The sequence below is a fragment of the Argentina silus genome (genome assembly GCF_951799395.1).
Source record: "Argentina silus genome assembly, chromosome: 7".
Taxonomy (NCBI): domain Eukaryota; kingdom Metazoa; phylum Chordata; class Actinopteri; order Argentiniformes; family Argentinidae; genus Argentina; species Argentina silus.
The window spans coordinates 22,729,173-22,754,761 of NC_139661.1; the positions used below are offsets into that span (position 1 = coordinate 22,729,173).

The 25,589-nt window shown below is 41.3% G+C and overlaps 6 protein-coding genes and 1 pseudogene across 7 annotated transcripts in view; 2 read left to right on the forward strand and 5 right to left on the reverse strand.

The window, feature by feature from the left end:
• LOC310806702 (protease-associated domain-containing protein 1-like) overlaps nucleotides 1-2,398 on the forward strand; it is a 4,011-nt gene extending 1,613 nt beyond the window's left edge. The window contains exons 4-5 of the mRNA XM_083672899.1: nucleotides 358-525; nucleotides 658-2,398. Coding sequence (XP_083529025.1) covers nucleotides 358-525; nucleotides 658-778 — 289 coding nt within the window. The 3' untranslated portion in view covers nucleotides 779-2,398. The remainder of the gene's footprint in view (nucleotides 1-357; nucleotides 526-657) is intronic.
• A 1,005-nt stretch (nucleotides 2,399-3,403) lies between these two features.
• On the reverse strand, nucleotides 3,404-4,274 carry LOC310807519 (annotated as a pseudogene). Its single transcript has one exon. The product of its transcript is annotated as an uncharacterized misc_RNA (transcript).
• Nucleotides 4,275-5,855: 1,581 nt separating this feature from the next.
• LOC310806717 (uncharacterized protein) lies at nucleotides 5,856-6,743 on the reverse strand (the record flags this gene model as incomplete). Its single annotated transcript, XM_083672918.1, has 1 exon — nucleotides 5,856-6,743. The coding sequence occupies one exon, from the start codon at nucleotides 6,741-6,743 to the stop codon at nucleotides 5,856-5,858; it is 888 nt and encodes a 295-aa protein (XP_083529044.1).
• Nucleotides 6,744-10,326: 3,583 nt separating this feature from the next.
• LOC310806716 (uncharacterized protein) lies at nucleotides 10,327-11,214 on the reverse strand (the record flags this gene model as incomplete). Its single annotated transcript, XM_083672917.1, has 1 exon — nucleotides 10,327-11,214. One exon carries the CDS (start codon nucleotides 11,212-11,214, stop codon nucleotides 10,327-10,329), a length of 888 nt encoding a protein of 295 aa, XP_083529043.1.
• A 3,743-nt stretch (nucleotides 11,215-14,957) lies between these two features.
• On the reverse strand, nucleotides 14,958-15,845 carry LOC310806715 (uncharacterized protein; the record flags this gene model as incomplete). The annotated part of the gene is made up of 1 exon (XM_083672916.1): nucleotides 14,958-15,845. The coding sequence occupies one exon, from the start codon at nucleotides 15,843-15,845 to the stop codon at nucleotides 14,958-14,960; it is 888 nt and encodes a 295-aa protein (XP_083529042.1).
• A 2,982-nt stretch (nucleotides 15,846-18,827) lies between these two features.
• LOC310806718 (uncharacterized protein) lies at nucleotides 18,828-19,697 on the reverse strand (the record flags this gene model as incomplete). The annotated part of the gene is made up of 1 exon (XM_083672919.1): nucleotides 18,828-19,697. One exon carries the CDS (start codon nucleotides 19,695-19,697, stop codon nucleotides 18,828-18,830), a length of 870 nt encoding a protein of 289 aa, XP_083529045.1.
• Nucleotides 19,698-22,298: 2,601 nt separating this feature from the next.
• Nucleotides 22,299-23,165, forward strand: LOC310806571 (uncharacterized protein; the record flags this gene model as incomplete). Its single annotated transcript, XM_083672720.1, has 1 exon — nucleotides 22,299-23,165. One exon carries the CDS (start codon nucleotides 22,299-22,301, stop codon nucleotides 23,163-23,165), a length of 867 nt encoding a protein of 288 aa, XP_083528846.1.
• Between the last annotated feature and the right edge of the window lie 2,424 nt (nucleotides 23,166-25,589).

The window sequence follows — 25,589 nt, forward strand, 5'->3', positions numbered from 1 at the left end:
TCCTTTCTAAATGGTGAAACCAAAATGTATACAGATATCATCAAATAAAGAATGAGAATCTATACTTTAACCTCATAGTAATGCTTTCAATTAAAATCCAAACTTGTGGAGAATAGAGCCGAAGGAAGAAAAAACACTTCACTGTCCCATTACTTACTTGGGACACTGTCCCATTACTTACGTGGGACACTGTAAGGTGCTGCGACTACTGACATGGAAATTGATGCATTATTGCTTATGTACGTACAGTAGCACCCAGATGATTTACTGTTATTATCCCGATCAACCAACATGAGCTTTTCTGTATCTGTCTGAATCTGTCTGTGTCTGTCTGTCTGTCTGTCTGTCTGTCTGCAGGGGCTGTTCGTTTGTGCAGAAGGCTCGTGTGGTAGAGGAAGCTGGGGGCAGAGCTGTACTTATAGCTGATGATGCAGCGGACAATGACAGTCAGTACCTGGACATGATCGCTGATGGGAGTACAGCCAAACCCAGCATACCAGCACTATTCCTCTTAGGACGAGATGGGTAAGAAACACACACACACACTTTCCCCCCCCCCCCCCCATGTAAACATTCTCTCATTCTTCTGCAACCTTTTCACTCTCTCCGTCCCCCCTGTCCCCCCTCCCCTCCCTCCTCTCTCTCTTACCCCTTCAGGCTGATGATCAGGCGCTCCCTCCAGAGACAAGCTCTGCCATGGGCAGTGATCTCCATCCCTGTCAACATCTCCTCCCTGGCCTCCTTCCCCCTGAAACAACCCCCCTGGACATTGTGGTAGAGCCAACACACACACACACACACACACACACACACACACTCTGGAGCCTCTGGTAGAGCCAACACACACACACACACACACACACACACACACACACACAGGTAGAGTCTCTGGTAGAGTCATCACACCCATGCTGACCGCCTTTCCTTTGCACCAGCCCCCCCTGGACATTCTAATAGTTATTACCAGCCCCATGGACCCTCTGGGAGTCGCTGTGTGTGTGTACTCCACGTAAAGCTGGGGAGAGGCCAGAACATCCACCTCTACAGGACACTCCCATGGACTCTCTGGTAGAGCCGCCCTCTTCACCCAGGACACTCTGGTAACAGTATGGATGGACCACCTCCCTGGAGAACGCCTGCACCCATCAGCCCCCCCCCTCAAAGAGCCGCCCTCTTCACCCAGGACACTCTGGTAACAGTATGGATGGACCACCTCCCTGGAGAACGCCTCCGCTTGGGGCGGATGGAACTAGCTAATACTCATCCATATGATTTATATATTTGGGACTAGATAAGACAAGAGCTCAGCGTGTGTGTGTGTGTGTGTGTGTGTGTGTGTGTGTGTGTGTGTGTGTGTGTGTGTGTGTGTGTGTGTGTGTGTGTGTGTGTGTGTGTGTGTGTGTGTGTGTGTATACTGTATTTGGTAGTGACTGGGTGGTCATGAAGACTGAAGTAAGCGAAAGTGTTGATGCTGTCAGAATTGGCTTGAAAACACATGAGCTGCAGTATTGAGGGTTAGGATGACATTTTGAAGTCACATTTGTGTTTATAACACACTGTACTGTTTATAACACACTGTACTGCCCTCCTGTCTAGCATGGCCGCGTAGTGATCACTGTGTAAACGAGGAGAGCAAATCCCCCCCCCCCCCCCTCAGTGAAGCAGCTGCCTCTTCTAAAGCCGAATTATCTTGGTTTCAAATGAACAGTATGCTTGTTTTTGCTGTATTGTTAATGTATTATTGTGTTTTGCACTGCTTTTACCAATGCCATGCCATATTGTTGTGCATTCATGAAATCATAGCCGTGTGTATGGGAATGATATGGGACATTTCTCATAGAAAAATACAAACAAGTAGACTGGAGCAGTTTAGGTATTTTTTTTCCTGGACATGGTTAGTTTGGCCTATGATAACCTTTTCCTGAATTCACCCTTATTGGAATGTGGGGTGACTATTTCAACCTTAAAGATTGTTTGTTTTTGTAAAACATTCAAAGACAACCTTTGATACGGTGCATTGTAGTTTTTATTATTGTTTATTATGTGTGCAGGGTCTCAAGGTGTGGGTGTGCATTATCTATGCAGACAATGTCTACTGAACTAACAGACCATCATTATTGTGTGTGTACACTGAAGCCTCACAGTGAGGCCAGTTGCCAGACAAAGACACATTATTGCATTTTATGTTCAAGATAAGTAGCTGTGATACATCTGTACTCTTAGCCTGGTGGTAATCCATGTTTTCAACATTTAACCTCGTCCCGCTCTCTACATCAAACTGGAGTTGTTTTTCCTGAATGGAGCTTGTTGCCGCTCGCTGGACATCTTTCCCGATGCCGTCACGAAAATCAATAAAAGAAAAAAAAAGAAAAAAACATGTTAACTAAAATATGCAAAACACAACATGAACATGCATTATTTATTTATTTATCTTTTGATTTCACTGTCGCTCTTTTAAAGGGCTATTTTACTTGAAATAAAAAACGTGGCTGTGGTTGATTCACCAAGACAGTTTGGGATGTTTGTATAGAACAAGCCAATCCAGCTCCTGTCACACTATTATATCTTGGATCGTATGAGTGCTTTATACTTTTTTAAGTATTGAGATATAATTCACCTTTTAAATGTTGTGTAAGGTGATGTAATGATAGCATACACATTCAAAGTAGATTACAGCACATTAAGATAAATGTTTAAAAATCTAAGCAGACACTACAGATCAGAGAGGCGTAGTGAGGGTTGGATTGGTGTGTTTGGAAGGTGTTTTAGACCTGTTCAATGAATCAGCCAGTAATATAAACCACATTGCCCTCAGGTATCTTAGTAAAGGGAACTAAATATCCTAAAACTGTTTTGGTTCACCACAGCCAAGGTCTCTGGGAGATCATGTTCATTTGTATTTTGAGTAAACTATCCCTTTAAAGGGACCGTCTGGGATTCAAACAACAACACAGCAGTCTCTCCACCACCTTTTTTGCTGAGGGGTGGGGCTGCAGAAATGTATCCACTCTCAAATTCATAGATGGAAATACAGTATGAATGCAAGGACTAATCAACATTATATTTTTAACCATGTTTTAAAGCTATATAATGTTTGTTTACAATAACAAGCTTTAATTTGGCAGTTGAACTAAGCTCGAGGCATTTATGAGGCATTTTAAGTTATATTCTTCAAGAATTAATGGCTATATATCATAATTTAAAAGTTTAAAAAAATGATGTATCAATCCCAGATTGACCCTTTACACACGATGTTTAAATGCTACCTCTGAAAAATTCTGGGGTTTAATTGAGATGTTTTATCATTAAAATCCTATTCGAACACCAGCGATTACCTCAAGGAAGGAGTGAAGGATGTGTTCATTCTCAATGTATTTCGAGATACAATATGTGAATGTTATTGTTACCTTTTCCTACACTTAGGGAAGACTCTCCCCCACACGGTTTCCCACACCGCCTCCTTTAGCGCCGGGCTTGCCCAGAGATAGAGCCCCGGTGTGCACACGACGTTAAACCGAGACAGGATGCCTAACGGATTTATGGCTTCGTTCCAAAACGTCAAGCCATACCCGGCTACTCGTCTCGATATCATATTTAGCATTGCTGGGGACCACAACAATAAGAAACACACGACCACTAACACGATGATCAGCAGCGACTCTCTTGCTCTCCTTCTCTTCGCTTGGTGGATCTCGGTCGAGTTGATATTTGGCGACGAAAAGTAACTTAGTTGTCATCACTATTTTTGTGAGGATTATAAATTGTAAACTGATAAGGCTATATACTTGAATCTGTATGGCTTTAGACAATGGCACCAATTTTTGGATTAGTAATTGGAAATAGATGTGGAACCAACTATACACGTTAATACACACAATCAAATGCCTGGTGACAAAACGACTGTAAAAGAAAGGGCAGCACACGGCGAAATATCGGTCAAACTGTGAAAACATAAAGGTCATAATATTTACTCTGAGAAGTGACGTTAAAATGTAAAAGGTTCCGTTTTTTGACGGGAATCCCACTCTGACATCGAAGAGACAGAGATAGAAAACTGAAAAACCACTCAGTGTGTCACAAACGCTGGTATTCAACATGAATATAAACCGGTTTTGTATTCGCAAAGTTTTGGTGCCCAATATACCGAGTACTACCGAGCCAGCGAGAAGCACGGCACTGATACCGAAAATAATGTGAAAAATAAAAAGGATATAATCCTCAAAACTGTTAAAGTCAACCGACAAAGGCACGAGCGTCGTGTTAAACGAGAGCATGGTTGTGCGAGTGAGTGTTCACTGCGCTTCACCGGGCGAACATGTATAGACAAACACCTGCATAGTGAAAGGTTATGTAACCTATACGACCAATTGATAATGAATGGAAATTGGAGGAACGTCAGGATGATGCAAAAGAGAGATTGAATTGCACTCGGGGACAGTGAGCGCACAATTTGAGGGTTCAGCACCAGGGACAGCGCTCCAATTTTTTTTTTCCGGGCAGCTGCTGTTTTTGTAATTAACCAAATGTATAATCGGACAAATAGAACAAAGAGGAAAATCTAAAATAACCCGATTTGAACATGATCAGAACATGATTTGTTTTATTTGTATGCCTGTCTGCGAGAAAAAGTAAGCAATTCTGAGGACCTACCTCTCTGATGTAAATATGATTTTCTTCCATAAACGTTAGGCCTAGCCAACCTAATGAAAGAGAGGAAATGCATGTGTCATTACCAAGAAGAAAGAATCGCCTAGAACATTTCAGTCGGGAACACTCACGTCTTAGTTAAACCAAGTATTGAATATAACATAGTTAAACAATTAGGCTTGGCGTATTTGGATGGCTCCGCTCTTTTGAGAGCTCCCTGCCTGAGAGTTATAAACGAGTACAACACACACATACAGAACCAGACAAAGGTTGGGACACACCTTGCCAAGAGTGTGCAAAGCTGTCATCAAAGCAAAAGGTGGCTACTTTGAAGAATCTAAAATATAAACCATATTCTGGTTTGTTTAACACGTTTTTGTTGACTACATAATTCCATATGTGTTCCTTCATAGTTTTGATGTCTTCAATATTAATCTACAATGTAGAAAATAATAAAAAATTAAGAAAAATCATTGAATGAGAAGGTGTGTCCAAACGTTTGACTGGTACTGTATATATTCCATGGCAAGGAGCCCATACACCTATCAACCTCCCGATAGACAGAGACAGAGCACAACCAAATCCGGTGGAGGCTGGGGGTAGTGGTGGTGGTGGGAACAAAAACAATAGTAACGCTCTCATAACCCAGTATGACCAAGCCTTAAATAGGCCGCCATATCATGTGAGTGTGTCGCCTGACAGAAATCTACGGTGTCCTACCTAAGCTATGCTCGACCCATTCATAATATACGCCATTTAGCTGACGCTTTTATCCAAAGCGACTTACATTGCAGTAAGTGCATAAATCTGTCAATATATGGTCCCAGCGGGAAACATATATACCAGCATTCATCGGTAGACATTTGCAACAGAAAATAACAATTGACAGATTGAAAATAACAGTTATGTACAAAACGTACCTTTAGGCCTCTCTTAGCTTTAAGATTCCCAAACCAATTAACATTTGAACAGATATAGCCTACATATAACAACATCATTAAAATAACAAACGATCATCCGACATTTTTTGCGACTTTCTGTGTTTTCCCACAAGTGCCCTGGAAATTGGCCTCCTGCTGCCAGTTATCACGATCTCCCTTTCCTTGAGAGGAGCCCACTCTGTGAATAGATGAAAGTATAATACATTAATTGTGTGTGTGTGTGTGTGTGTGTGTGTGTGTGTGTGTGTGTGTGTGTGTGTGTTTCCTCTACCTCCCTCTGCGCTTCGGACACACTTTGCCCCACACGGTTTTCATCATAGCCTCGCGCAGCGCCGGGCTGCCCCACACGTAAACTGCGGGCGTGACAACAGCGTTAAAACGCGCCATGATGGCGAAGAGGTTCGTGGACTCGTTTCTAAAGGTCAGACCCTGCTGAACGATCAGCCTCAGGATGATATTAACAAATGAGGGGCACCATAATATTAAAAAGCTCATGACAACAAAAAGTATGATCCTCAAAGATTCCTTCTTACTGTCTTTATCGTCACTTGGTGGGTCTCGCTCGAGTTGATACTTGGCGATGAGGTAGAGTTTAATCGTCATGACCACTTTAGTTAGAACTATGAACTGTAAACAGACAACGCTAAATGCGTGAATCTGTATTGCTTTGGATAGTGGTGAATACGTTCTTACCAGTACCAGAAAATAAGCGTGGAACCAACAGTACAGATTAATGCCTACCACTACCTGTCTGCTTATAAAACGACTGTAAAAAAAAGGGTAGCAAATGGCAAAATATCGGTCAAACTGCGCAAACAAAAAAGTCAAGATATTGACTCCAAGTAGTGAGGGTAAAATGTAAAAGGTTCCATTCCTTGACGGATATCCCTCTTTAACATCAAACAGACCGAGGTAGTACACAGACATACCAGATAATGTATCACAAATACTAGTGTTACACATGAATATGAACCGGTTTTGAATTCGTAGAGTTTTCGTGGCCAAGATCCCGACGACTACTGAGCCCGCTAGAAGCATGGCACTCGTGGCAAACAGAATTTGGAAAAGAAAGATCAGGTAATCCTGAGGATTGTCAAACGCAAACGCGAGAGGGACGACACCGGTGAGAGTATCGGTGATGTTAACGGACAGCATTGTGATGTTGAGCGCATGAACGCTCGATCATACAGTGTGAAATGAACGGTATTTTATAGATAGCTCGCCTGCTACAGCCTCCATATATGCCCTAGAGACGGACGACTCGGTAACGTCATTGTTTGGTGAGCAAGCATAAGCTTACTTCAGGATCTTTTTGGGTAACTGACTATGGAGGATCTGTATGTTTATAGCCTACACAGGCTTTAGCACTGATTTTTCAAGACGATCACAATAATCGACTACAAGTCGAAACCACTGTATTAGGGAATTACTCTGTTATAAAGGCTGTTATAAAGGCTGTGTGTTGTTAATACATATCGCCTTGAAGTGGCGCTGAGTGAGGAATCAGATGTATAATAACTACATCGGTGAACTGTAGCCCACGGCAGTGATTTTTTTCACATTATTTAATGTGGTAATTGCTTAATTACTTTCATAGCCTTTCGTACTTGGGACATTCTGTACGTCCTTTTTAAGCCGTGGTACATAGGCTTGTAGACGGCACACTGGCAATTGTTCGAGGCAATATTGTCAGCAATTGGCGTCTTATTAATGAATTTGGAATCTTAATTTATTAATTTAAAACCTTCAAGAGGGAAGAGTGACATCAAATGCTGGCCTGGTGTGTTCAATATAGTGTGAAAACCTGGGAGGAAAAACAACAATAAAAAACAAGTTGCTCTACAATAAATCGTTTTCAAGGGCATTACATCAAAAGTAGTCGACAGGTGATAGCGTTTTTATTTTAGACAAGTTAACTAGTACCTGCAGCAGCTATACATGCCCAAACGATTTCACAGATGAGGTGGTATGCTGTAAATCTTGGGCATACGCATTTTTCTCCAAACTGTCCTCTTGCAATCACTCTGGTACATGATAATATTCGTCTTGTTTGTCCACGAGACCGTTTTCTAGATCTCTGCAGGCTTTTAAGGTACTTTTTAGCTAATTGTAACCTGACCCTCCTTTTTGAGGATAACTAGCGCTTTGCACCTTGCAGTGAAGCCTCTGTAGTTCCGCTGGTGACGTATTCTGCTGATGGTAGTCTGTGACACATTCACGCTTACCGCCTGTTCCTGATCTGTGGGACAGTTGTTTTGTTCCTGATCTGTGGGACAGTTGTTTTGTTACGGATCTGTGGGACAGTTGTTTTGGGGTTTCTCTTAATTATGGTGAGCATTCATCCATGGTGAATAGCACAGTAACGTGAGTCATCCACTGCAGAAGTCTTCCTTGGCCTACCAGCCCATTTGCGATCGCTCCCCAGTGCTTTCTTTCTTTTTTAATGATGTTACAAACTGTACTTACCTATTTTTGGGTAAGGCTAAGTTGTTGGCTATGTTTCTGATAGATTTTTCTGATATTTCAGCATAATGGTTTCCTTGACTTTAACTGACGTCTCTTTGGTCCTCATATTGACAGACACCAATAGCAAACTCCAACGGTAAATGCAAAGCCTAGAATCAATACTAGACATTGACAGCTCTCTTATGCCTGCACAAATGATGTGAGAGAACACACTTGACTAACCAGAAACACCTTTCAAGCCAATTTTCCAATACTTTTGGTGCTCTGAAATAGGGGGTCTATGTATGAAAAAGGGTTGTAAGTTAATGGTGAAACCAATCTGAAAAAAGAAACATTGAATTCAAGCTGAGAATCTCTACTTTAACATCGTAGTAATTGTTTTTTTTCAAATCCAAACGGTTGGAGTATATAGGGAAAAGTAGACACAGTGCTTTCTATTTCCAATACATATGGAGGGCACCGTATAGAGTGAAAACCTGGAAGGAAAAACAACAATGCAGAAAAAACAAGTTGCTCTTCAATAAATCTGATGTTTTCAAGTTCATGACATGAAAAATAGTTGACGGATGATAACGTTTTTATTTCAATCGCGCCATGATCGCGAACAGGTTCGTGGCTTCATTATGTAACTTTACACCATGTCTGATCAGCTGCCTTACAATAATATCGACAAAGGATGGACACCATAACGCAAAAAAAAAAAAAGCATATGACCACAAACACGATACGCAGTGACTCTTTCTAATTGTCTCTCTCGGTGCTGGGCGCCTCTCTCCCCAGCTGGTTTCTGGCTATGATGTACAACTTGATAGTCAGCACTTTGGGCAGAACTATTATCTGCAGAGACATGGCGCCGAACGCGTTGATTTGCGCAGCTTTTGAGACCGGCGCCATTTTTTCAACCGTTAGAATTAAATACGTGTTACAATCCAACAAAACGCACACATGGCAACGACAAAAGATCGGGTGATTAAACGATAGTAAAAGAAAGGGTTGCACACGGCAAACATCTGCATAGTCTCTTGAGACTTCCTTGCCTTATGAGTTGACGTGAAAGGTTATCACCAATTGATATTGAGTGGAAATTGGAGAAGCGTCAGGATGACGCAAAAGAGAGATTCAATTGCGCTCCGAACCGTGAACGCAAAGTTCGAGAGTTCAGCACCATGGACAGTGCCTGTCTGTTTTTTTTTCTGCTGTTTTGTGATTGGGCTAAACCAATGTATCATATCAATAGAAGAAATAGAAAAATCAAAGATCACCAGAAGCGAATATGATGAGAACATTTATGTTATTTTTGTACTTTTTTGTGGGCCATGGAATTTCCTTTGACATTCAGTTCATATTCTGCCAGGAAGAGTAGACATTTCGGAGGACAGCTCTTGCATTTTAAAATCACAATCCAACCTCTTTGATGTTTACTACGTAATTCCATATGTGTTCCTTCATAGTTTTGATGTCTTCAGTATTAATCTACAATGTAGAAAATAATTTTAAAAAATCAAGAAAAACCATTGAATGAGAAGGTGTGTCCAAACTTTTGACTGGTACTGTATATATTCCATGGCAAGGAGCCCATACACCTATCAACCTCCCGATAGACAGAGACAGAGCACAACCAAATCCGGTGGAGGCTGGGGGTAGTGGTGGTGGTGGGAACAAAAACAATAGCAACGCTCTCATAACCCAGTATGACCAAGCCTTAAATAGGCCGCCATATCATGTGAGTGTGTCGCCTGACAGAAATCTGTCACCTGACAGAAATCTACGGTGTCCTACCTAAGCTATGCTCGACCCATTCATAATATACGCCATTTAGCTGACGCTTTTATCCAAAGCGACTTACATTGCAGTAAGTGCATAAATCTGTCAATATATGGTCCCTGCGGGAAACATATATACCAGCATTCATCGGTAGACATTTGCAACAGAAAATAACAATCATTGACAGATCGAAAATAACAGTTATGTACAAAAGGTACCTTTAGGCCTCTCTTAGCTTTAAGAGTCCCAAACCAATTAACATTTGAACAGATATAGCCTACATATAACAACATCATTAAAATAACAAACGATCATCCGACATTTTTTGCGACTTTCTGTGTTTTCCCACAAGTGCCCTGGAAATTGGCCTCCTGCTGCCAGTTTGCACGATCTCCCTTTCCTTGAGAGGAGCCCACTCTGTGAATAGATGAAAGTATAATAAATTAATTGTGTGTGTGTGTGTGTGTGTGTGTGTGTGTGTGTGTGTGTGTGTGTGTGTGTGTTTCCTCTACCTCCCTCTGCGCTTCGGACACACTTTGCCCCACACGGTTTTCATCGTAGCCTCGCGCAGCGCCGGGCTGCCCCACACGTAAACTGCGGGCGTGACAACAGCGTTAAAACGCGCCATGATGGCGAAGAGGTTCGTGGACTGGTTTCTAAAGGTCAGACCCTGCTGAACGATCAGCCTTAGGACGATATTAACAAATGAGGGGCACCATAATATTAAAAAGCTCATGACAACAAAAAGTATGATCCTCAACGATTCCTTCTTACTGTCTTTATCGTCACTTGGTGGGTCTCGCTCGAGTTGATACTTGGCGATGAGGTAGAGTTTAATCGTCATGACCACTTTAGTTAGAACTACGACCTGTAAATAGATAACGCTAAATGCGTGCATCTGTATTGCTTTGGATAGTGGTAAATACGTTCTTACCAGTAACAGAAAGTAAACGTGGAACCAACAGTACAGATTAATGCCTACCACTACCTGTCTGCTTATAAAACGACTGTAAAAAAAAGGGTAGCAAATGGCAAAATATCGGTCAAACTGCGCAAACAAAAAAGTCAAGATATTGACTCCAAGTAGTGAGGGTAAAATGTAAAAGGTTCCATTCCTTGGCGGATATCCCTCTTTAACATCAAACAGACCGAGGTAGTACACAGACATACCAGATAATGTATCACAAATACTAGTGTTACACATGAATATGAACCGGTTTTGAATTCGTAGAGTTTTCGTGGCCAAGATCCCGACGACTACTGAGCCCGCTAGAAGCATGGCACTCGTGGCAAACAGAATTTGGAAAAGAAAGATCAGGTAATCCTCAGGATTGTCAAACGCAAACGCGAGAGGGACGACACCGGTGAGAGTATCGGTGATGTTAACGGACAGCATTGTGATGTTGAGCGCATGAACGCTCGATCATACAGTGTGAAATGAACGGTATTTTATAGATAGCTCGCCTGCTACAGCCTCCATATATGCCCTAGAGACGGACGACTCGGTAACGTCATTGTTTGGTGAGCAAGCATAAGCTTACTTCAGGATCTTTTTGGGTAACTGACTATGGAAGATCTGTATGTTTATAGCCTACACAGGCTTTAGCACTGATTTTTCAAGACGAACGCAATAATTGACTACAAGTCGAAACCACTGTATTAGGGAATTACTCTGTTATAAAGGCTGTTATAAAGGCTGTGTGTTGTTAATACATATCGCCTTGAAGTGGTGCTGAGTGAGGAATCAGACGTATAATAACTACATCGGTGAACTGTAGCCCACGGCAGTGATTTTATTCACACTATTTCATTTGAATGCAGTCTATCACCGAGCCTTATCAATTTTAGGATTTCCTCTCAAGATCCTCATCTTATGATTCAGAAGATCCCAACAGAAAATTAAATTAGGCCTGGGCGCCACGTTTTATTTAAACCTCTTTTAGAATTAAAGGAAATAATGTTTACACTGCATTTTTCCATTAGGCCAAAATGTTTATATATATATATATCAATTATTTTGTGAATGTGGTAATTACTTAATTACTTTCATAGCCTTTAGTACTTGGGACATTCTGTATGTCCTTTTTAAGCCGTGGTACATAGGCTTGTAGACGGCACACTGGCAATTGTTCGAGGCAATATTGTCAGCAATTGGCGTCTTATTAATGAATTTGGAATCTTAATTTATGAATTTAAAACCTTCAAGAGGGAAGAGTGACATCTAATGCTGGCCTGGTGTGTTCAATATAGTGTGAAAACCTGGAAGGAAAAACAACAATAAAAAACAAGTTGCTCTACAATAAATCGTTTTCAAGGGCATTACATCAAAAGTAGTCGACAGGTGATAGCGTTTTTATTTTAGACAAGTTAACTAGTACCTGCAGCAGCTATACATGCCCAAACGATTTCACAGATGAGGTGGTAAGCTGTAAATCTTGGGCATACGCATTTTTCTCCAAACTGTCCTCTTGCAATCACTCTGGTACATGATAATATTCGTCTTGTTTGTCCACGAGACCGTTTTCTAGATCTCTGCAGGCTTTTAAGGTACTTTTTAGCTAATTGTAACCTGACCCTCCTTTTTGAGGATAACTAGCGCTTTGCACCTTGCAGTGAAGCCTCTGTAGTTCCGCTGGTGACGTATTCTGCTGATGGTAGTCTGTGACACATTCACGCTTACCGCCTGTTCCTGATCTGTGGGACAGTTGTTTTGTTCCTGATCTGTGGGACAGTTGTTTTGTTACGGATCTGTGGGACAGTTGTTTTGGGGTTTCTCTTAATTATGGTGAGCATTCATCCATGGTGAATAGCACAGTAACGTGAGTCATCCACTGCAGAAGTCTTCCTTGGCCTACCAGCCCATTTGCGATCGCTCCCCAGTGCTTTCTTTCTTTTTTAATGATGTTACAAACTGTACTTACCTATTTTTGGGTAAGTCTAAGTTGTTGGCTATGTTTCTGATAGATTTTTCTGATATTTCAGCATAATGGTTTCCTTGACTTTAACTGACGTCTCTTTGGTCCTCATATTGACAGACACCAATAGCAAACTCCAACGGTAAATGCAAAGCCTAGAATCAATACTAGACATTGACAGCTCTCTTATGCCTGCACAAATGATGTGAGAGAACACACTTGACTAACCAGAAACACCTTTCAAGCCAATTTTCCAATACTTTTGGTGCTCTGAAATAGGGGGTCTATGTATGAAAAAGGGTTGTAAGTTAATGGTGAAACCAATCTGAAAAAAGAAACATTGAATTCAAGCTGAGAATCTCTACTTTAACATCGTAGTAATTGTTTTATTTCAAATCCAAACGGTTGGAGTATATAGGTAAAAGTAGACACAGTGCTTTCTATTTCCAATACATATGGAGGGCACCGTATAGAGTGAAAACCTGGAAGGAAAAACAACAATGCAGAAAAAACAAGTTGCTCTTCAATAAATCTGATGTTTTCAAGTTCATGACATGAAAAATAGTTGACGGATGATAACGTTTTTATTTCAATCGCGCCATGATCGCGAACAGGTTCGTGGCTTCATTATGTAACTTTACACCATGTCTGATCAACTGCCTTACAATAATATCGACAAAGGATGGACACCATAACGCAAAAAAAAAAAAGCATATGACCACAAACACGATACGCAGTGACTCTTTCTTATTGTCGCTCTCGGTGCTGGGCGCCTCTCTCCCCAGCTGGTTTCTGGCTATGATGTACAACTTGATAGTCAGCACTTTGGTCAGAACTATTATCTGCAGAGACATGGCGCCGAACGCGTTGATTTGCGCAGCTTTTGAGACCGGCGCCATTTTTTCAACCGTTAGAATTAAATACGTGGCAACGACAAAAGATCGGGTGATTAAACGATAGTAAAAGAAAGGGTTGCACACGGCAAACATCTGCATAGTCTCTTGAGACTTCCTTGCCTTATGAGTTGACTTGAAAGGTTATCACCAATTGATATTGAGTGGAAATTGGAGAAGCGTCAGGATGACGCAAAAGAGAGATTCAATTGCGCTCCGAACCGTGAAAGCAAAGTTCGAGAGTTCAGCACCATGGACAGTGCCTGTCTGTTTATTTCTGCTGTTTTGTGATTGGGCTAAACCAATGTATCATATCAATAGAAGAAATAGAAAAATCAAAGATCACCAGAAGCGAATATGATGAGAACATTTATGTTATTTTTGTACTTTTTTGTGGGCCATGGAATTTCCTTTGACATTCAGTTCATATTCTGCCAGGAAGAGTAAACATTTCGGAGGACAGCTCTTGCACTTTAAAATCACAATCCAACCTCTTTGATGTTTACTACGTAATTCCATATGTGTTCCTTCATAGTTTTGATGTCTTCAGTATTAATCTACAATGTAGAAAATAATTTTAAAAAATCAAGAAAAACAATTGAATGAGAAGGTGTGTCCAAACTTTTGACTGGAACTGTATATATTCCATGGCAAGGAGCCCATACACCTATCAACCTCCCGATAGACAGAGACAGAGCACAACCAAATCCGGTGGAGGCTGGGGGTAGTGGTGGTGGTGGGAACAAAAACAATAGTAACGCTCTCATAACCCAGTATGACCAAGCCTTAAATAGGCCGCCATATCATGTGAGTGTGTCGCCTGACAGAAATCTACGGTGTCCTACCTAAGCTATGCTCGACCCATTCATAATATACGCCATTTAGCTGACGCTTTTATCCAAAGCGACTTACATTGCAGTAAGTGCATAAATCTGTCAATATATGGTCCCAGCGGGAAACATATATACCAGCATTCATCGGTAGACATTTGCAACAGAAAATAACAATTGACAGATTGAAAATAACAGTTATGTACAAAACGTACCTTTAGGCCTCTCTTAGCTTTAAGGTTCCCAAACCAATTAACATTTGAACAGATATAGCCTACATATAACAACATCATTAAAATAACAAACGATCATCCGACATTTTTTGCGACTTTCTGTGTTTTCCCACAAGTGCCCTGGAAATTGGCCTCCTGCTGCCAGTTAACACGATCTCCCTTTCCTTGAGAGGAGCCCACTCTGTGAATAGATGAAAGTATAATACATTAATTGTGTGTGTGTGTGTGTGTGTGTGTGTGTGTGTGTGTGTGTGTGTGTGTGTTTCCTCTACCTCCCTCTGCGCTTCGGACAGACTTTGCCCCACACGGTTTTCATCATAGCCTCGCGTAGCGCCGGGCTGCCCCACACGTAAACTGCGGGCGTGACAACAGCGTTTAAACGCGCCATGATGGCGAAGAGGTTCGTGGACTGGTTTCTAAAGGTCAGACCCTGCTGAACGATCAGCCTCAGGATGATATTAACAAATGAGGGGCACCATAATATTAAAAAGCTCATGACAACAAAAAGTATGATCCTCAACGATTCCTTCTTACTGTCTTTATCGTCACTTGGTGGGTCTCGCTCGAGTTGATACTTGGCGATGAGGTAGAGTTTAATCGTCATGACCACTTTAGTTAGAACTATGAACTGTAAACAGACAACGCTAAATGCGTGAATGTGTATTGCTTTGGATAGTGGTAAATACGTTCTTACCAGTAACAGAAAATAAACGTGGAACCAACAGTACAGATTAATGCCTACCACTACCTCTTTGCTTATAAAACGACTGTAAAAAAAAGGGTAGCAAATGGCAAAATATCGGTCAAACTGCGCAAACAAAAAAGTCAAGATATTGACTCCAAGTAGTGAAGGTAAAATGTAAAAGGTTCCATTCCTTGACGGATATCCCTCTTTAACATCAAACAGACCGAGGTAGTACACAGACATACCAGATAATGTATCACAAATACTAGTGTTACACATGAATATGAACCGGTTTTGAATTCGTAGAGTTTTCGTGGCCAAGATCCCGACGACTACTGAGCCCGCTAGAAGCATGGCACTCGTGGCAAACAGAATTTGGAAAAGAAAGATCAGGTAATCCTCAGGATTGTCAAACGCAAACGCGAGAGGGACGACACCGGTGAGAGTATCGGTGATGTTAACGGACAGCATTGTGATGTTGAGCGCATGAACGCTCGATCATACAGTGTGAAATGAACGGTATTTTATAGATAGCTCGCCTGCTACAGCCTCCATATATGCCCTAGAGACGGACGACTCGGTAACGTCATTGTTTGGTGAGCAAGCATAAGCTTACTTCAGGATCTTTTTGGGTAACTGACTATGGAGGATCTGTATGTTTATAGCCTACACAGGCTTTAGCACTGATTTTTCAAGACGATCACAATAATCGACTACAAGTCGAAACCACTGTATTAGGGAATTACTCTGTTATAAAGGCTGTTATAAAGGCTGTGTGTTGTTAATACATATCGCCTTGAAGTGGCGCTGAGTGAGGAATCAGACGTATAATAACTACATCGGTGAACTGTAGCCCACGGCAGTGATTTTTTCACACTATTTAATGTGGTAATTGCTTAATTACTTTCATAGCCTTTAGTACTTGGGACATTCTGTATGTCCTTTTTAAGCCATGGTACATAGGCTTGTAGACGGCACACTGGCAATTGTTCGAGGCAATATTGTCAGCAATTGGCGTCTTATTAATGAATTTGGAATCTTAATTTATGAATTTAAAACCTTCAAGGGAGAAGTGTGAAATCTAATGCTGTCCTCGTGTGTTTAATATAGTGTTAAAACCTGGAACGAAAAAAAACAATAATAAAAAGACAGGTTGCTCTGCAATAAATCGCCTTCAAGTGCATGACATAACAACTCGTTAACAGGTGATAACGTTTTATTTTATTATAGTTTCATGTTTTATAACGCTTTGTTAATATTTTGATTTCCAAACGAATTGAAATTATACAGTATATTCAACCTATTGAAGTAAGTATTAAACAATCATATCTATTGACGATAAACATTTTACCTTTTTTTTCTTTTCTTTTTTTTTTTGAAAAACGAATAGAAACTTAATTAGATGTTGGAAAACAAGCACTCTGTCTTTGTCCTCAGTGCAAGGCTGTGTCCACGTTTGTCAGTCATCCAACGCGATGCAGAGAAAGCCCAAACAAGAAATCAACTTCACCTGTTGCCAAATAATGACAGCAGACTTGGTAGCCAGAGAAATAGTTAGAATATAATTAGAAAAGATATTGATGTCTTATAACGACAAAGTGCGAATTATATACAGATTTATATACAATTTAATTAGGTCAAGGTAGATAATAGGCTTACATTCCTCCTCACATGTGTCCATAATACTGACATATTTTACAGTGCTTATGCAGGTAAACGTTCAAATGTTCAATGTAATTGTCTTAATGTTTGTTGGAGAGAGGGTGAAAGAAACAAAAATCGTGTTGCTTATTTCTCGAAATCGTTAACATTCCCAACATTTAATAAATGAGAAGCGGAGTAGCGCACATACATGTAGGCGAATTTCTTACCAATTTGCAGTGAACAACTTGTAGTGGTGATTGGCTGTGTTTAACAATTCCACTTGAAACATGTCAAACAGAGAAATTAAACAAGTGTACTGTAAACATGTTGTCCCCCATGAATGACGTAGCGCCCCTCCATAAAAAGGAGGGTGATGGAGACGCCTGTGAATGAAGCAAGACGTTTATTCATAAACGGTTTACTGTGACACTCTGGTTGTCTCTGTTTTACAGTGCTGTGTCCCTGTTGGCATAGAGAGGGCTTTTCTCTTGGTGCGATCACCTTCTGTGACCAAAGAGAACTAATATATTTGGACGCCATTAGGCTACTATCATACTAACTATTAATATAAAATGCCTTTAAACAAATGTCACCAATAAGCTAAGACAAAATATTTGCAAATAATTTGGTTACAAATGTGACTGGCTATAAACCTGGGTTACACAACTCTGGTTTCCGTATTGATATAAACCAAGTGTCGATATTAAATTAAGCTGCATAACAGACTTAACTCACAAAATATTATTCCCAAATTCATTAGGCAACAACTGCATTCCGGAGTAGCAAGACTGAAAAGTTACCGGAACGTGTAGTTCTTATTTTATTCATTATCGTCTTGCTTCTTACAGCTTTGCGTTGATTTCTCAAAGTAGTATTCCCTAATTCGTTAGGCTATATGCCTACTGCATTAGGCAACACTCCTAGCACTCCACATTGTACCCTATTATGACATTTTTAATGATGAAACTCCTAAACAATCTCTATGGCAAGACGCGTCTTTCACCCAAGTTTCATCAAAATTGTCCCAGTGGTGTCGGAGATAAAGCGTGTGACACACGAACGGACAGAGACCGAATCATAGTCCTGCCAATATATAAATAAATAAATAAAAATCAACGTATTCCGCCACTGTGCACATCGATAGCACAGAGAACCATGAACATAAACAGCGCGAAGGCCCATCACACCGCTGAGAATTGCAGGTGAACTGAACACAACTAGCCCACGTTAAATGTTGAACACAAACAGAGGACAATGTTAACTAATAATAATAATAAAAAAAAATGTTTGGAAGACTTTGGAAGTCCAAAAGGCCCATATTCGAAATATAAGTGGCATGTTCCCATAGTAATGTGCTAAAAGAGAAGCGATAAGAAGGGGGAAAAGAAGCCACAACTCGTCTTATTTATGCTGTCGATCATACCGAGTGCCTCAAGACCTTGATATGTTTACAATCCATCCTCCGTCTTTGCTCATCCTTTCTGGGTCAAACCCGATTCTGTGTAGAGAGGGAGACACACGTACGTCAACATCAAAAATCATTGTCATTTCACAAATAAATACTCATACTCTGGTGTTTGTGTGTGTGTGTGTGTGTGTGAGAGAGAGAGAGGGAGAGAGAGAGAGAGAGAGAGAGAGATAGGGGGTGCGCATGCAACCATATAGGCCGAAACCTGACACAATTAATATACCTGAAATCAACTAAACCTGACTCAACTGTTCACCAGGACCATGAATCAGGTGTGTAAAAGCTGGGGTGGAATTATAGCCTGCACAGTCTCCAGGAAAAAGGGTTGATTGCGTCATAGCTTACCTTCCCCTCCGTTTGGGACACACTTTACGCCACACGGTTCTCCACACGGCCCCTCGCAGGGCCGGGCTGCCCCAAATATACAGTGCCGGGGTGACCAGGGCATTCAACCGCGCCATGATCGCGAACAGGTTCGTGGCTTCATTATGAAACTTTACACCATGTCTGGTCAACTGCCTTACAATAATATTGACAAAGGATGGACACCATAACGCTAAGAAGCATATGACCACAAACACTATAATGCGCAGTGACTCTTTCTTATTGTCTCTTTCGGTGCTGGGCGCCTCTCTCCCCAGCTGGTTTCTGGCTATGATGTACAACTTGATAGTCATCAGCAATTTGATCAGAACTATTATCTGCAGAAACATGACGCCGAACGCGCTGATTTGCGCAGCTATTGAGATGGGCACCATGTTTGAAACCGTTAGAATTAAATACGTGTAAATCCAACAAAACGCACACATGCCAATGACCAAAGGTCGGGTGATAAAACGGTTGTAAAAGAAGGGGTAGCACACGGCAAAGTAACGGTCAAACTGCGCAAACAGAAATGTTAGCACATTCACCCCTAGAAATGAGGGCAAGATGTAATAAGTTCCATTCCTGGACGGGTAACCTTCTTGGACGTCAAACAGACCGAGATAGTAAACAGAGAACCCGGTCAGTGTGTCACTGATGCTCGTGTTCAACATGAATATAAACCGATTCTGTATTCGCAGAGACCTCGTGCTAAATATACCGATGACCACCGAGCCTGCGAGGACCACGGCACTCGTGGCGAACAAGATGTGGAAAATAAAGATGAAGAAATCCTCGGGACTGTCGAAGTCAACTGACAGAGGAACGGTTGCGTTGGAATAGAGCATCGTGACGCCCCGTCGGACAGAGAACGTAGACTCTTCTTATAGCTGAATGCTCATCATCTCAAATACGTAATACTAGCCCAGAGCAAACCTCTCGAGAGTTAGTGAGCTTCACCTGACTGATACGTGTTTATAATTAAGGACGTTACAGGTGTTAGACATAGGTGAAGGATCATTTGGGCCCTAATGACCGAATGAACATAGGTGAAGGATCATTTGGGCCCTAATGACCGAATGAGCACGTTGGTAGTCTCACTAGTAGCTTATTTGCCTTATGTGTGAAATAGGCCTACAAAACACTGCACTGTCAAGGCGTAGGGAACGGTGTCTAACTCATTATGTTGTTGTTTCCCCATAACCAGGCAGGCCTACACGTTAGCTTTAACCACACAAAAAAAAATCGATTCATAACTGTGTGATTACAAAGAGTATCCCCTCTACTTGTCCACACTTCAGTGGCAATTTTCCTGATTGGCCTGGTTTTGCTTTTTAGATTAATGTAGCCTACACCATCACCCCTTCCATTGATCCCCTGTTGATTATGGTCAAATATCGTCTGTAGGACTCAAAGGATTTGTTAAAATGATTTTGAGGCTAATTCAATAGGTGGCGTTTATTAGGTATTAGGGGATCATTTCTGCAGACTAAATAATACGATCTGTGTGGTACCTATACTGCATTTACATTTACATTTAGGACTATTAAGCCTATTACTATTACTATTACGAATGTTTTCTAAACTGTAAAATGTTATTTTACACTAAACCTTAATCTGACATTTATTAATAATGAATATCCTTTTGCTCTCCTTTCAGAACAACTCGTTTCGAACATCTTGAATGTCGGCCCAGGCTACTTTGATATTACTGTGTCCGAAGCTTTATATATTGACGTTTACACTATGCATACTCCCAAAAAACCTCTTATAGGGCCTTGCAGAGTGGGGACAAATACATATATAGAATATTCTTATATATCTTGTACTTCGCCCAATGTCCACCAGGTGGCATTCGTGGCCTGTCAAATGAACCTCGCCCTCGTGCTCCGTGTCATTATCTCTGAACCTGACATGTAGCAGCTTCGTATCACTAGTATGCTCCACAAGAGAGAGCAAGAGAGAGAGAAATAGAAGCCAGCCAGGGGGCACACTATACCAAGCTGTGATGACAAACTCCGCACTATGAAAGTGAGTAGGCCTACACATTACCCTGTGAAATGAGCTCATCCCTGCCACAGCCGGACCGTGACTCAAACCAATGTTTCAAGATTCAAGATTCTTTATTTGTCACGTGCATACAAGTATACAGTGAAATGCAAAAGTGACAGTGCCACAGAGTAGTGCAACAATACAATAAGTTTTAAAATAGAATAAAATAAAATAAAATAGAAGTACTAAAAAATATACAGTATGAACAGTATAAACAGTATAAACAATATGAACAGTATAAGCAGTATAAGCAATATAAACAGCAGATGGATGATTATGTGTGTGCATAAGTGTTATGATGTCAGTGAGTGTGTGAGTGACTTGAGGGGGGCACTGGTGGGGTCATCGTTGATGATCCTAGATGTTCCATCGTTGATGCCGCAACAACACAATGTTGCCAACTCCAAAACTCCATCAATAGGCTACCATGGATCCAGGAAAGCCAAAGCATTTCTGGGTCCAGGGAGACAGTACATCAAGTCAGTAAGGCAACCTTTGGCCTTGTTCTCTGCAGGAACCTCAGCAGCACTGACTGTTTGAGTCAAGACACCACCATTCCTGACCCAGGATTCAAGCCCATGTAGGAACAATACAATGTATTCCTGTACGCCATAAATACTACCACTAACCCAAGCTAAAGCAAGTCTGGGGAGACAGTAGGGCACTTCAAGTCTCAGGAAGGTCATAGGTCACTGCTAGACAGGCAATGATTAGGGCCAGTGTGTGAATGTACTCGGGCATTACCAAGAATTAATAAGGGACATGGTGCACTTTAATAAGGGTACACATTACCAATTAGGACCAGAGTGCACTATAAACTAGGACTGGACAGTAGAAATAGCAGCATCTGTAATGCAGAACCTGAGGCAATAAGTAGCCAATGTGCCTCACTGGTCAGGACGGCTGGGAGTAATCGTCTGTTGTTGAACATAAGGAGGTCATGTTCTTGATTTTAAATACTGTTATATCTAGACCAATAAAACAATTACAAGGGGTGTGTGTCTAGGCCTGGAGCTTCTGCTCATGTAGCCTGTACACAAATGATGTAAAATGCAAAGATGCCAATTGCATGTTTTTTTTTTCCAGTGCCATTGCCTAATATTCCCTTGAATCATCATTCATGTGGTGTTCATACATGGAAATCAAGCCCATCCCAGTTAATGACCTAGAGACGTCCAGTCCCCTCGCGATCCTCTAATAAACCAGGTCCTCGTGCAGAGATGGGACAGACAACTCCTCCACACCTTCGTCTCTCTTTAGCGCAGGCAATGGCATGACTGAAATACTTTGACTCACACTCTCTCTCTTTCTTTCTTTCTCTCTCTCTCTCTCTCTCTCTCTCTCTCTCTCTCTCTCTCTCTCTCTCTCTCTCTCCCTCTCTCTCTCTGTCTGCATCGATGAGTAACAACAGCGTTGGTCTGTCGACCGTGTTGCCGCTCACTAACTTTGGCAATGTGCTGATGTTTCTCTTCAGTATAGTTCTGGCGGCTGCAATTATTTTCCTCAACATCTCGGTATTTCTGTCGATCTTGATGAACAAAGCGCTGCGCAACGAGAACCGCTTCATGTACATGCTGAGTACTTGTTTTAGCGACATTTGCTCTGGCGTGTCTTATTATTATGTCGGCGTCCTGGATGTGAGGGACAGTTATAATTCGCCAACCAGAACGTTCTATATTGCTCCTACGTTTCTGGGGCTGTCCTACATGGCCATACTGGCAGCCCAGGCCGACAGGTATCACGCAGTGTCAGCGCCTTTCAAGTACTCCCAGAGAATGACCAGAAACAGGACCCTGCTTGTGATCCTAGCCTACTGGGTCTATGCGTTCGTTATTGTGGCCGTTAACAATCTGGTGACGGTGGGGGTCGCCAAAAGAGTCACCGGCATCGGGACGTTTGTTGGCAACATATTCACGGTGATCATAATGATAGGGCTGAATATTAGACTGTTCTTCATAGCCAAGTACCAGCTGCAAAGGGAACAGCCTTCTGCAGAGAGAGATAACAAGCGCTCATCTGTCTATCTCATTATTGTGGTTGCTGTGTTTTTCCTGGGGGCATGGTTACCCATATTCATTCATATTATAATGTGCAATTTTGTGGGTTCTACATGTTATTCGTTTAAGAACGAAGGCACAGACCCTCTTCGAATTCTACCACGAATTAATGCTGTTCTGACCCCGCTACTGTATATCAGAGGCTGCACTGCGCTCAGGGCGACGCTATTCGCCAAGATTTGGAGACCTTGCCGCAGAAGGAGGTAAGGGGAGATTTGGCGCGTTTTGGGCACGTTTATTTAACTCAAAATTCGTCCTTCCTTCCAAGTGGTACATTCGTTTTACAAAAAGTTCATTTGAAAGCACCAAAATATGTAAAATACTCAAACTCACAACGAATTAATTGCCCGTTGTTCCTTGCCAAATTGTGTGCCCACATTGTATATGAAAAAGATCAATCTAGCGTATCCAAATATCACACCCTAACTTATGCTCTCAAAAGACGCATGGCTGACAACTTTATTGCTTATATTGATTTATACACATGTCGCCTGTCTATAATGCGCACGGATTTATATCCTGCCTATGTCAATAACGGAAATTTCGTTCAGATAATTGAGTGGTAGCATTCTAAAGATCATTTCTATCTTCAAATCGAATTTGTGTCCTTTGTTAAGTGATGAAATCATGGGATGTAGCATCGACTATTTGAGCCTCTCCACATTAGCGACGAGACAAATGCATGTTCTGTACCACAGTGTCCCCCTATTTGTGCGCATGTAATTAAGTCATAAGTAGTAATTCTAAAATCTATCAGATTTCCTATTTTCATAAGTCATTTATTATCTTTTAACGATTTATGGTGGGGGGGGGAAAACAGGTCAACAACATTTCCTCATGAGGAGCGACATTTGTACAGCTGCTCGTTTGAGCATTAATTAACTTGTTTCACCACTCTTTGTTTGTCAACACTATACTGCATTTTCTGACAATGACCCGAGGACAAACAGTTTAACGGCTGTGCTCTTGTATGCCCTTTTACCTACAGCGTGAATCCGGGAGTGCAAGGATCTGGCACCACCGGAGATCCGGTCTCTACTGTCTTCAAGACGTGACGTGATGTGTCATTTAAAAAGAACATTCGAGAAGATTGGAGAATATGGGTCTGAAAAGTGGAGGTTATATTAAAGTTAATTTGATTATCTAGTAAGGTCAGGGTTTAATAGCCTACAGTCCAGTGACAGATATCAAGTTATTGAGTAAAGATGTAAATTGATTTCACATGTGGATATTCAATGAACATTAAATCACCACAACACCATAGGCCCCTATCGAAGGTTAGCCTAACTTTCACTCATAAAAGTTTGAATAAAGTTGGATCGGAACCCATTTGGCTGAAGACGTTAACACATCTTCAAGCTTTATTCCTCTCCGTTATTTGAACAAATGGGCTAGGCCTGTAATATGTGATATTGGAGTGATTTTGAGTAAATCAAACAAAGTGAGTGTGAGGTGTCAGTGCCTTAACAGACATGTTCTTTTATTTCTTGATTGGACTCATTGTCTATAATAATAGATCTAGAACAAGTTGACAGAACAAGCTTCCTGGAGCTGCATTTTACACAAGCTTCACTGAGCTGCATGTCAATTCTGAAGAAAAGAAATTCATCAGTTAAAACAAAAATGGGAATGGACATGACGAATTTTAATTGGCCCATGAGACAATGATTCATATCACAATCACAATTTGGTAGTTTAATGTATTTGTTCATTTCTGTGTTTTTTGTGTGCGAGGATTGCATGTCACACCGTGTCAGTAACGTGGAAAGTTAACTTAAAGTCTACCAGTAGGCTATGTACAAAATAAAATAAAACGTCAAAAGCATAGTAGGCTAGTTGAATAACTCCAAACTGTGTAAAGGTTGAAATATGCATTTAATAATTTGTTTTGAAATAATAAAATCTCTATCGACTAAAATGTTAATTTGAAGTTCATTAAGTTGAATTGCCCCATTGACCTATTGAATTAGGCCTATCATGATTTTTTTTTTTTTTTCAGATGCATTCAGCAGTTGCAGCTTTGTCAATATATAGTTTAGAAATAGCCTAATCCTCGATATTTCATGTTGACTAGGCATACATGGGTTTTCTTATCCACCTTTGAAGGCTGTTCGAATGTTTAATGGGCGAGGTGCAATCCATGTAATCCTCCTTGTCGATGTTGGCCCAGCTGATGTCGTTGCTGTGGATGCAGTTTTCATGGCAACCGCGGAGTGTCAGGAGAGCTCTTTGGCCTTAAGCCATAAACCGACGACTCCTTGAGCCATCCACGGAATGTGAACTTTCGTTATCCCATGTCCACGAATTATTCACACAACGCATGAAAGGCGATCCCTTGAACACACAAACTCAAAATGACATTGCCTGTAGCATGCACCTCACAACCCTCTAAAACCTGTATCATATTTTCTTTGAAATTGAGTCATAGCCAATAAACACTCAAATTGACAACTTGAACCAAACTCTGACCATACCTACTCTATTGGGCAGTTTGGAGATTTAGGGATTTTACACACAGGGCCAAACCCAACCATACTGTGCTTGGTCGGATATTTTAATTTCACATTGTCCCTTTGCTGCCCTATGGTGGATGAGTAATCAGGCCAGTCCAGTACAGCTTAGCTCGGTTCT